The 12,453-nt window shown below is 49.2% G+C and overlaps 1 protein-coding gene across 1 annotated transcript in view; it reads right to left on the bottom strand.

Annotated features, from left to right (window-relative positions):
- Positions 1 to 6,075, bottom strand: part of LOC139000301 (zinc finger protein 420-like) — a 34,024-nt gene extending 27,949 nt beyond the window's left edge. Inside the window, exons 1-2 of the mRNA XM_070402541.1 lie at positions 6,016 to 6,075; positions 4,293 to 4,505 (exon numbers count right to left, since the gene is read on the bottom strand). Coding sequence (XP_070258642.1) covers positions 4,293 to 4,505; positions 6,016 to 6,075 — 273 coding nt within the window. The remainder of the gene's footprint in view (positions 1 to 4,292; positions 4,506 to 6,015) is intronic.
- Between the last annotated feature and the right edge of the window lie 6,378 nt (positions 6,076 to 12,453).

The following is a 12,453-nucleotide window of genomic DNA, read 5'->3' as shown; positions in this document are numbered from 1 at the left end:
GAAAGAAAGAAAGAAAGAAAGAGAATTTCAGGGTAGCCAAAAACAGAACTGATCTAGAGACAAAGTAAATAACAAAACAACCTACGAAAGCTTCTGTATAACATTCAGAAAATGGAATTCTAAGGAGAAATTCTATAGAGATAAATGCCTACATTGTCGCCAAAACCGGTTTGGCTCAGTGGATAGAGCGTCGGCTTGCGGACTGAAAGGTCCCAGGTTCGATTCCGGTCAAGGGCATGTACCTGGGTTGTGGGCACATCCCCAGTGGGAGATGTGCAGGAGGCAATGGATGTTTCTCTCTCATCGATGTTTCTAACTCTCTATCTCTCTCCCTTCCTCTCTGTCAAATATCAATAAAATATATTCAACAACAACAACAACAAAAAATGCCTACATTGTCATAAAAGATCTCAAAGAACCTAACATAGCACCTCAGGAAACCAGAAACACAATAGGAAAGTAAACCCAAAGGTCTCAAAGGAAAAATACCATAAATATTAGAACAAACATAAACAAAAGGGATTTAAGACAAAAGAAAGGAATACCTAAAAGGTATATTTTAAAAATATATAAAAATGTGCAAGCGTTTAGCTACACTAAAGCAAAAACAACCAAACCAAACCAAACCAAAAACCAAGCCTCAAATAAGTTAAAAAATAAATGCAAGAGCCCTAAGTGGTGGCTTGGCTCAGTTGATAGAGTGTGGGCCTGGGGAATAAACAGACCCAGGTTCGATTCCAGTCAAAGGCACGTACCTTGGTTGTGGGCACATCCCCAGTAGGGGATGTGCAGGAGGCAGCTGATTGATTTTTCTCTCTCATCAACGTTTCTAACTTTCTATCCCTCCTTCTTCCTCTCTGTAAAAAATCAATAAGATATATATTTTTCAAAAAGACATGAAAGCCCTGACCGGTTTGGCTCAGTGGATAGAGCGTCAGCCTGCGGACTCAAGAGTCCCAGGTTCAATTCCAGTCAAGGGCATGTACCTTGGTTGTGGGCACTTCTCCAGTAGGCGGTGTGCAGGAGGCAGCTGATTGATGTTTCTCTCTCATCCATGTTTCTAACTCTATCCCCCTCCCTTCCTCTCTGTAAAAAATAAATAAAATATATTAAAATAAAAAGACATGAAATATAAGACATTACACGGGTCACTATGAATCACAATGCATCATAAGAGATGTTGATGTTAGCACATGAACTGACGCTCCATAGAGAAATTTGTCAAAATCCCACTATGAGCTTCTGAAATTAATAAACAAATTCAGAATCCTGTCCAGGTGACTCAGTTGTTGAGTGTGTGCTCCTGATGCATCAAAGTTGTGGATTTGATCCCCCATCAGGGCACATGTAGGGGACAACCAATGAATGCATAGATGAGTAGAACAGCTGATCAGTATTTCCCTCCCTTTCTCTGTCTCCTTACTGTCTCTAAAATCAATAAGTAAATGCTGCCTGGTATGTCTCACTGACTGAACATTGACTCATGAACTAGACGATCACAATTGGATTCTTTCTTAGGACAACTGCACTGGTTGCGAGCTCAATCACCAGTGGGGGGTCGTGCAGGAGGCAGCTGATCAATGACTCTCTCCTCTCCTCACTTTTGCTTTTATCTCTCTCTCTGTTCCCTCAAGGAAATAAAAAATACATATATTTAAATAAATAAATAAATAAATAATTTCCAGAATAAATAAATACCCCTAGCCACTGTGCTTCACTGATGAGAGTGCTAGCTTGTGCACTGGAGGGCTAGGGTTCGATTCCCAGTCTAAGACAGGTACCTGGGTTGCAGGTCCGCTCCCCTTTCTCAGTAGGCACACATATGGGAGGCAGACAATCGATGTTTTTCTTTCTCTCTCTCTCTCTCTCTCTCTCTGTTTCTCTCTCTATGTCTCCCACTCTCTCTCTAAAAAAACAATCAATGAAAAAAATATCCTCTCTATTTCGGTGAAACTAATACAAGAATAAAGAATTAAATTCAGCCGAAACCGGTTTGGCTCAGTGGATAGAGCATTGGCCTGCAGACTGAAAGGTCCCAGGTTCGATTCCGGTTAAGGGCATGTACCTGGGTTGCGGGTACATCCCCAATGGGAGATGTGCAGGAGGCAGCTGATCGATGTTTCTCTCTCATCGATGTTTCTAACTCTTTATCTCTCTCCCTTCCTCTCTGTAAAAAAATCAATAAAAATATACTTTAAAAAAAAAAGTATTAAATTCAGCCCTGACCTGTTTTGCTCAGTGGATAGAGCCTCGGCCTGGGGACTCAAGGGTCCCAGGTTCGATTCCGGTCAAGGGCATGTACCTTGGTTGCAGGCACATCCCCAGTAGGAGGTGTGCAGGAGGCAGCTGATCGATGTTTCTCTCTCATCAATGTTTCTAACTCTCTATCCCTCTCTCTTCCTCTCTGTAAAAAAATCGATAAAAGAATTAAATTCAGCCCTACCCGGTTTGGCTCAGTGGATAGAGCGTCGGCCTGCGGACTGAAGGGTCCCAGATCGAGTACGGTTGGGGGCATGTACATTGGTTGTGGGCACATCCCCAGTGGGGGGTGTGCAGGAGGCAGCTGATAGATGTTTCTCTCTCATCGATGTTTCTAGGTCTCTATGCCTCTCCCTTCCTCTCTGTAAAAAATCAATAAAATATATATTAAAAAAAGAATTAAATTCAGAAAAGTTACAGGATGCAAAATAAACATATAAACATTAGTTCCATTTCTACACACTAACAATAAATACTTTGATAGAAAAATGTTGAAGGAAATTAAATTTACAATAGCATCAAAAACAATAAAATTAGCAGGAATAAACTGAATCAAAATGGAAAACATCTGCACATTGAATATTGGAACAGTGATGAAAGGAATGGAAGAAAACACAAATATGTTGAAAGACAACCTGTGTTCATGGTTCTGGAAATGAAATACCGTGCAGATAGCTATAGTACACAAGGCAAACTACAGATTAAATGCATTCCCAATAACTCCAAGGTTTTTTACAAAGAGATGAATGGAGAATCTTGTAAGGGAATCAAAAGCTCTCCATTAACAAAAGCAATCTTGAGCAAGAACAAAGATGGTGGCATCACACTTCCTGACTTCAACTTATTACAAAGAGAAAGCAAGCAAACAGTGTGTTGCTGGAGAAACACAGACACATACATCAACAGAACAGAACAAAAAACACGGAAATAAGCCGAGGCACAGACTTTAAGTAATTTTTGACAAAGCAGCAGCCACAGAAGGAAGGAAAGATAATTTCTTCAATGAATGGTGCTGGTAAAAAAATCAACATTCACATGTAAAACAACAAAACTGGACACCAATGATAAAATTTAACTCAACCTGCAGGACAGAATTAAATGTCAGCACTAAAACTTCAAACTCCTCAGGACAACCTAGAGAAAAAGTTTCGGAGGTTTGTTTTGGACAGGATTTCCTGAAGGTGAAACCAACCACCACACAAAATAGAAAAAAAATAAACAGTCCAGATGGCAACAAATAAAGAAAAATAGTGCCTTCACTGCACAAGAGCAATAAACAAAATGAAATGAAAGGCAATCTAGAGAACAGAAGAAAATACTTGCAAACCATATGAAGGAATTGCTTGGATTGTGGATTCCGTTCTGATCAGCACAATAAAGGGAATATTCTGATATAGAGGGAAACTCACACAATTAGTTGGAGTGCCCCAGGAATAATGAAGGTATGTTAATACAATACTGCAGGCTAATAACAATGCAATGACTGTTTCAAAAGCAAACTCTATATAACTTCATTAAAAATACTTAATTGCTAAGCACTAGTAACAAACATCTGAGCTTGATAGATACAAGGTGGAACTAGACTTGCTGAAAGCAGAGTTGACAAAAACAAGGACTTTCTAGAAAAGCGAGTATGGGGGAGTAATATCTGCAAAACACAATTAAGCAGGTGCAACAATGTGTTCCTGTATGTCGTAAGCAATTAATATATAAAATATACAAGGTATTCAAAAGACTCTTTAACCAACAAAAAAAATGCATAGTTAATAAAGAGGATAAGGACGTACAGACAATTTTTCAAAAAATATGTATACATCACCAATATGAATATAGAAAATGCTTTCTTCACTAATCAAGGTGGAATCCCATAGACTGCCTACAACACTACCAACTACAAGTCCTTCCCTAGGAATTTAGTACAGCGGGGAGTATTGGGAATTCAGGAATAGAAGGGAGCATTGGAAATAGACCAATCCTCCCCAGGACAGCAACTACCCAGGAAACTGGAAACATCAAGCAGTACCACAGTCTACCTGGGAGGACAGAGCATACCCTGGGGGATGGGCCCTGGGAAATCGCAACGCCAAGTCCAGGTCAATGGTGAGAGTGAGGGTCTTACCCAGCGAGGATAGAAGTTCAAAGTTCTCCAGCATCACATTCAGGTACAGACGTCTCTGACCCTCATCAAGGAGTCTCCATTCCTCCCTGGAGAAGTACAGGGCAATGTCCTCAAAGGTCACGCCCACCTGTCAGAATTGAGAAAATAGAAACCGTGGTTGAAATTTTGAGAACTAGCAATCCTACTCCTTACACATCTTTCCCAACCTCAACCTCCTCCAGGGCTCCCCAGTTTAGTGTGGACACCAGGCCCTAATGGCAATGCTGGCTGCTCTCTCATCTCTGTGATTGCCCTTGGCAACAGTCGGGCTGGGAAGGGGGACAACAGAGAAACACCATCTAAGCTCTGGGCCAAGCAGGCAGGGTCGCAGCCTTCCTGACAAGCAATACCACTGCAGTCTCCCAGATCATGCCTCCAGGACAAAGCCAAGGTTTTATGTTTCATCCTACAGTCCTAATACCAGCCCTGGCTGGTTTGTCTCAGTCGACAGAGTTTTGGACTGTGCACTGAAGGATCCCGGGTTGGTTTCTAAGCAAGGAAGGACACATGCCCGGGTTGAAGACTCCATCCCCAGTACGGGGCTTCCAGAGGCAGCTTATGGATGATTCATTCTCATTCTCTCATTCTCTCATTCTCTCTCTCTCTCTCTCTCTCTCTCTCTCCCTCTCACCCCCGCCTTCCTCTGTGAAATCAATGTAAAAAAATACATTTTTTTAAAGTCCCAATACCAGGTTTCCAGTACCATCAGCTCACACTGCCTCCAGATGTGCACACCACTGTGTAATGTCTACCCCCATCACAACTTCAGACCCCACGTTCACTGCCTCAGCTCTGCCACCTTCCTGCTCCACAGCACAGGACCTCTCTGGACTCACCCATGAACTTGGCACATGGCACCCAGAGAGAGGTTGTGAGGGTTTAGAAGGATCTACCACAACCCAATTCTTGGTGGACCCCACAGCCTGGGGAAAGCGGGGCATGCGGCTCTGAAATCCTCCCTGCCCGCCTCGGACCTTGGTTTCTATACTCAGCACCCACATCCGCAGGGGGATTTCAGATACGAGTCACCCCTGTCCACTGAGCCCTGCATTTCCTGTGTCCTCAGAAGCCACAACACTCCTCTCTCCCCTCCTCCTTCCTCAGGGTCCTTGGCGGGGACCTGAGCTGCAGGACGGGACAGGCGCCCTGAACCGGGGCTGTAGGGTTGAGGATACGGAGGCGGTGAGAGCAGGTGTGGGGGGCGGGGACCGCGAACTCACCTCAGCTGAGCAACTGGGCAAGGCCATTGCCATTGGACGCCGTGCGCGGACCCAGGCAGGAGAGGCCGGAGAGGCGGGTAAGAAGCAGGGGCAGCGGAAGGGGGTACAGGGGGTCTCTGTTCCGTCACGGACGTGGGTAACCCGGTGGCGTCAGCGAGTTTCACTCCCACGTGCGGGCTGAGCCGGTGAGGACTCGGGCCTCCTCCCTCCGAGTATCCGCCACTGTCCCCGCCCACCTGGAGCCGTCCGCCCTGGTAGATTCTCGGTGAAGACCAATAGCCGCTAACGTTTACCGGAAGTCCCGCCCCCTCCTCCTATGTGACGCAAGAGAAAGGCCATTTCTGACCCTTCATTGGCTAAGCTGGCGGTAGTCCTCACAAGGCCTTCTGGGTAATGTGGGTTCCAGCGTCCCAAGATGGTGATGGAAGGTTTTTCCATATCGCTCCAAGAACAGCAGCGACATCTGGGAAATAACCTTCCTCAGAAAAGAGTCGTCCTTTTTCCTGGTAAAGGGACTGCAGTCCTTTTTATAAGAACACATTATCTGTGAGACCAATGCAGCTCGTCATACTGTAGAGGTTTGCCTGCATGACAGAGTCTGGACCGTTTTAGGACACAAATGACGTCTTCACACCACCATAGATGTTACAAATAGTACACGAGAATGTTCCACTGACCTATCCAGATTAATTGGTGGTTACAGCATGGACGACGGACGTGAGTATAAACAAATCGTTTCTGTTGAAGAACAGTCTAGACTGCCGCCATGTTGGCTGCATACCTTCTAGCTCCCCTGGGGGCTGCCAGTCTTCAAACAGCAAAGGCCAACCCCTCCCTTTGAATTAGCCAACCTCCAAAGACTGTGCCCCTTAGCTCCAATCAAGAGCAAGGGACAACTCACATGCCTCAAGGATTACAAAGTGAGCTGAACACCTGCTCCATTTGGGCGAGCTTCCTGACCATGTGCATCCACCCTTCTGTGTAGAAGTAACGGTATTAGCCTTGCTGCCTGGCTCCCGAGTATGTTTTATTCTGTTCCAGGACCCGTGAATTGGGGGACTCGCCTTATATCTGACATGCAGACTGAAGGGTCCTGGGCTCTGTTTCAGCCAGTGCTTGTACCTATGATGGTAGCTTTGTCCCATTGAGGTCTGGGTGAGTGCCCAGGCTCCCAATCAATCTGTCTCTCTCACATCTATGTTTCTTACACTGTCTCTCACTCTCCCTTCCATTCTACCTAAAAAAAAAAAAGGGGGGGGGGGGGAGAACGTGGGGTATATCTTTGAAATAAAGAAGAACTAACATGCAGAATATAAACATTAAATCGAATTCTGTTGTTTAATTTTTACTTGAACATTAATAAAGATAAATACACTTTTGAAAAAGTGGGAGACTTGAATTTTGGCCAAATAACGTGTTTTGTTTATGTGAAGATGCCACTGTAATGATCATAGTGAAAGATAATTCCTCCCTTACGGACATATTGAAGATGTCAGTGGAGTTGATGTTTCAGGCATTCTCAATGAGATAAGATTGCACAAATATTCACAAATTAGTTGTGGAGGAAAGGGGCCACATGCTGACCTGACAAGCTCAGGAGAGGCCTGCATGGCAGTTTTGGAGACCTAAAGTAACCACAAAGGGTGGTCTGAAATTAAACCTTAACTAAAAGCAGTTGTGGTGGGCAGTTACGTCCTAAGCTGATATCTTCACTGATAAGGTCTACCTTTACCTTAACTGAGCCTATCTGTCTTTTTGCATCTATGATAACATGTCCTTGGGATGTCTGGGTAACTTTTTATGGAGCCTCTGGGGCCCAGCCAGGTGTGCTGGGCCCAGGACAGATGCAGCAGATTCATTCATTTATCATGTTAATTGTTCCTGCAGGAACCTAAGTATGTGTCCATCATTTTACTTTTTATCCTATCACTGAGATTCCCCCCCCCCCCCAACCCCCCGGCTTCGCTTGATCCCACCTCCTTAAATCTGTCACCAATGAATTTCATGTGTAAATAGGGATGTAAACCCTGCCATTCTCTGGAGCACCATCTCAATTCGTTGAGGCTCTGCTTCTCGGCATATGTGGACAGTTTGGCTCAAATAAACTCACAAAAATTCTTTACAGGTTTCTTGGTTTTTTACGTTAACAAGTGTAAATGAAATACATATTCACATGGAAAAGCGTGGGGGCTTTAGACTGGGAAAAGGTACATTTCCTTAACACAAGGAAGCCAGGTGTACTTACATCTCCATAAGATAAGGAAGGAACAACAGCGCATTTACATAAGACGAGGGGACTGGAAGTAGCCAGGAAAGGTCTATATTTACAAAATAAAGAGAAGGAAGCCCTTCATTCGGATGGAAAAGAAGACAGCCCAGAGGAATGGAAGGACTATAAGGGAGGATGGCCTTAGGAATCACTATAGTAACCAATTGAAGGGGAATATTGACCAATCTGAGGGGATATCAGGACACAGACACTGCAGCCTTTAAAAGCCAGGAGGAAAAAGAACTCAGTGGGACCCTTTCTCCCTCCCTACCTGGGAGTTAATTCTGTGGGACTCTTCCCTCTCCCCACCTGGGAGTCTGTATCTATTCTTCAATAAATTTCCACCTTTGCTGTACAAAGAAAAGAAGATACATATTCATACTGAAAGATGACCTATGTATATATAGTTCCAACACTTAAAAATCACATGAAATATTATAAATAACAAATAATGATGGATGGGTATGCATATGTGCAGTGAATCTTTAAAATTCATAATTTGTAAGAACCTTGTCCTACAGTGGGGCCTTGACTTATGAGTTTAATTCGTTCTGAGACCGAGCTCCTTAAGGAGCTTGTTAACTCAAATTACTCTGTCAACTCAATGCAAAAAATCGGCGGAGAGACAGCTGGTATCTCAAAAAACTCATTAGTCGGGACACTCCTAAGTCAAGGCCCCACTGTACTTAAAAATTAGGACCAAGAGGGCCTGGTGTGGCTTACTGTACGAGTATCAACATATGAAAGAGGAGATGGCTCAGGGTCATCGCAGGTCAGCCTGGCCATGCAGCCCTTTGGGGTGCCGTCCAGAGCTCGGGGCTCCCTCCACCTGGGCACATCCCGCCCCGTTTCCTCCCAGCGGTCCTGCCGCCTGCCTCGCCCTCCGGGAGTCTATGTGCCCTCCCTAGTCACCACCACTTGCTGGTCATCTACCCCCGTCCTTCCAGGTCCCCGAAGGGCCAGGCTTTGGAAACCAAGCGGCCAGAGGGGGACCCCTCTGTTAGGTTTAATGTAAGGTTTTAATGTGAGATGTAAGATTTAATCTGACCAAAGCCAATAAATTGACGAAGACAAGCAGGGTAAGAGCAAAATATCGCGTTTATTGGAAGCTCTCGGGTGAGGTCCCACGGTCTGGGGGTGCAGGCCGGGGGAGTCACACCTGCCTATGCCTGGCAGAGATTTTTTTTTTTAAATATATTTTATTGATTTTTTACAGAGAGGAAGGGAGAGAGATAGAGAGTTAGAAACATCGATGAGAGAGAAACATCCATCAGCTGCCTCCTGCATACCCCCTACTGGGGATGTGCCCGCAACCAAGGTACATGCCCTTGACCGGAATCGAACCTGGGACCCTTCAGTCCACAGGCCGACGCTCTATCCACTGAGCCAAACCGGTTTCGGCCTGGCAGAGATTTTTTATGCTGCTGTTGGACCAATCAGGTTTATCTGAGGTAGCTTGTGGCGAGTGATTGATGAGCGGGAAGTTGGTGCAGCTGCACCCTGGCCATCTTGAGAAGTCTCGGGTGGTTATTGATTGGCCATCAGCACAACAGGATGCTCTGGTGGGTCCCAGGATGGCAGCTATTGTCCAGCAGGATGTGGCTTACCAGTTCTGGGTTGTTTTGTCCAACTCAGCTGGTGGGATCAGGAAAGACCCTATTTTCCCAGCCCCAGACCTTACACCCTCCCCTGCCCTCCGGCCCCAGAGGGATGTGATGCCAGGAGGACAGTGGGGCTCAGCCGCCCGCGTTCCTCCGCAACAGAGAAGATCGAGCAGAAGGACATTGAGGCACATGAAGGACCTGGACAAGGGCCTGCAGAAGCTCAAGGTGCTCCTGAGCAGCAACCGCAGGACCTCCAAGGGCCTGCTGAGGGCCTGCAGCAGGCGAACCTGTTCATGGAGAGCCAGTTCCTGCAAGCGCTCAAGGTGCTCCCGGCGGGCAGGCCCACGGGGCCAGGGGCAGGGTGAGCGGGAGGGCATAGCCACGGGCACACGCGTCCCCCGGGGCAGGGCAGGAGGGGTGGGCAGGGCCCTGGGCCCCGTGTCCACCAGCGCCGCCGCCCAGCTGCTCTGCTCCCTCTTCTCTTCCCCTCCCCCCCAGGCTGCAGAGAGGGAGACCATTGAGATGCAAGACAAGCTGGAGCAGCGGAACCAGAAGGTGTCGCTCCTCAACCGCCTGGTGGAGGCCGAGTGAGTGCTGCCGCCCACCCCTCAAGGCCCTTGGGAACGGAGGGTCCTGGGTTGACCCCACGGCGTGGCTCAGACATTGAGTGTCGACCTATGAACCAAGACGCATCCGGTTGGATTCCCGGTCAGGGCACAGGCTCGGGTTGCAGGCTCACTCGCTAGTAGGGAGCGTGCAGGCGGCAGCTGGTCCATGATTCTCTCTCATCATGGATGTTTCTCCCTCCCTCTCGCTAAAATCAATAAAAACGTATTTTAAATAAATAATCCCTCCCAAGTTGGGTGATTCCAGAGACAGCTGGCCGGCACTGGGGGCTGCTGGTCCCAGAATGGGGGGCGGGGTTGGTTCTTATGTAACAGCCACGCCCCGCACCCCAGCCTGGGCATCAGCATATGCCACCTGCCCCTCGAGGGCCTTCCTAGAAAAGAAGGCAGAGGGTCTCCCATAGCAACTGCACGCAGTCGCAGACATGGGCCCTCAGGCCAGAGCCTGCCCTCCCGGACTCGCCCGCTGGCTGCGCGCCCACCTTTGCCAGACCTGACATCCCCGCCCCCCGCGGCTGTTCCCTTGGGGGTGAGGTCCTGAAGCAGGAGCTCAGGGAGCCTCGAGAGGAAATCTCCCGAACCCTCCAGCTCCCACGCGGCCTCTCCTCCTTTTAAAGACACCAGATCCTGCTTTGGGAGAAAAAGATCCAGCTGGCGAAGGAGATGCGGGCCTCGGTGAACTTGGAGATGGTCCAGAAGGAAATCCGGGCCATGAAGACGGAGATCCACAGGATGAAGGTGTGGGGGCGCAGGAGGGTCCGGGGCGACCCGCACTCCAAGCCCAAGTGCAACGCACTGTCCCCCACGCTGCCCGTGTGTCGGGTCCGTCCTCCCTGAACTCCCTGCGGAGCAACACGGACACACACGGCCGCACGCGCCGCATCTCACCAACCACTGTCCTGTCCTTCCGGTGCAGCCCCCGCGTTCTGCGCTCGATATTGTAAAATGCCGCCCGTCCATGCTGGTGTGGCTCAGTGTTGAGCATCGAACTAGGAACCAGGAGGTCTAGGTTGAATTCCCTGTCCGGGCACAGGCCTGGGTGGCGGCTCCACCCCCAGCGGGGGGGGGCGTGCAGGAGGCGGCTGATCCGCCATTCTCTTCTCTGCCCCGTGCACCAGGTCAAGCACAAGCAGCTGCTGAAGCAGCAGGAGCGGATGACCCGGGACATGGAGCTGGCCGTGGCCCGCAGAGAGACCATCTCCACCCAGGCCGAGGGCCAGAGCGAGCTGGACAAGAAAGTGCCCACCCGGGCAGAGTTGCCTCGAACAGACTGTTAAACTACAGCAGGAAGGCTGCGGGGGGGGGGGGGGGGGGGCAGGAGGGGGGGCGGGTAAGAGATCAACCAAAGGACTTGTATGCATGCATATAAGCATAACCAATGGCTATAAGACACTGGGGGGTAGGGGAGGCCAGGGGATTGTCAAGGGCGGGGGGGGGGGGGGGGGGGGGGGAAAAGGAGACATATGTAATACTCTTTGTAATAATTTAAGCAATAAAAAAAAATTATTAAAAAATAAATAAATAAATAAATAAATAAATAAAAAAGGAAGTGCCCACCCGGTCGGACTTCCACACAAGCAGTTGGAGCTGCGGCGGAAGATCAGGGACCTTCACAAAGTAGGGAGCCTGCTGGGCGGCCTGTCCACAGTCGGCGTGTCCCCCTGCCCCCCCAAACCCGGGCCCCCTGGCGCGTGTCCAGCATGGCAGGTGGCATGGGCCAGGGCTGCCCAAGCTGTGCCTGCCTCCTCCGCAATGGGCTTAGCTGGGACTCGCCTCGTCCCCCCACCCCCACCCCACCCCAGGTCCCGCGGGGCGTGGCCTACCCTCTTCGCCTCTGGGAATCCCTCACACTGCACTGGGCGGCCTGAGCAAGGCCTGACAGGTGATCCGCGGGTCCCCTAGGTCACCGAGGAGACCAGCAGCAGCATCGTGGAGCTGGAAGAAAGCCAAAAGCGCATGAGCAACTCCCTGCCGAGAAGCAGGTGCAGCGGTCCACCATGCAGGCCCAGGCCGAGGAGCTCGCTGCCACTCTGGAGCAGCTCCTGGCCCTCAAGCGACAGGTAGGCAGGCCCCAGGGCCTCGGGGCCACCAGAAACGTGAGGACCCGGGCCGGGGGGGTCTGCCCCCGCAGCAGCTGCGCACGCGGCTGCGGGCACGGTGTCCTCCTGCCAAGTGCATGTCACACGCATCAGGCTCCTTCACGGTCCAGGCTCGGCTCTGGGAGCCAGGACTGCCGGGTGGCACAGAAAGACCACAGCCTGACCTCCCCGAGGTTCCGGGTCTGGGGGCGGGAGGACAGACAATCAGGAGTCCCAGA

This window comes from Myotis yumanensis, unplaced genomic scaffold (assembly GCF_028538775.1).
Source record: "Myotis yumanensis isolate MYYU_CA2020_CCGP unplaced genomic scaffold, mMyoYum1.0.hap1 SCAF_23, whole genome shotgun sequence".
In the NCBI taxonomy this organism is placed as follows: domain Eukaryota; kingdom Metazoa; phylum Chordata; class Mammalia; order Chiroptera; family Vespertilionidae; genus Myotis; species Myotis yumanensis.
The sequence above is the reverse complement of the archived record's forward strand: the minus strand, read 5'-3'. Positions and strand labels throughout refer to the sequence as shown.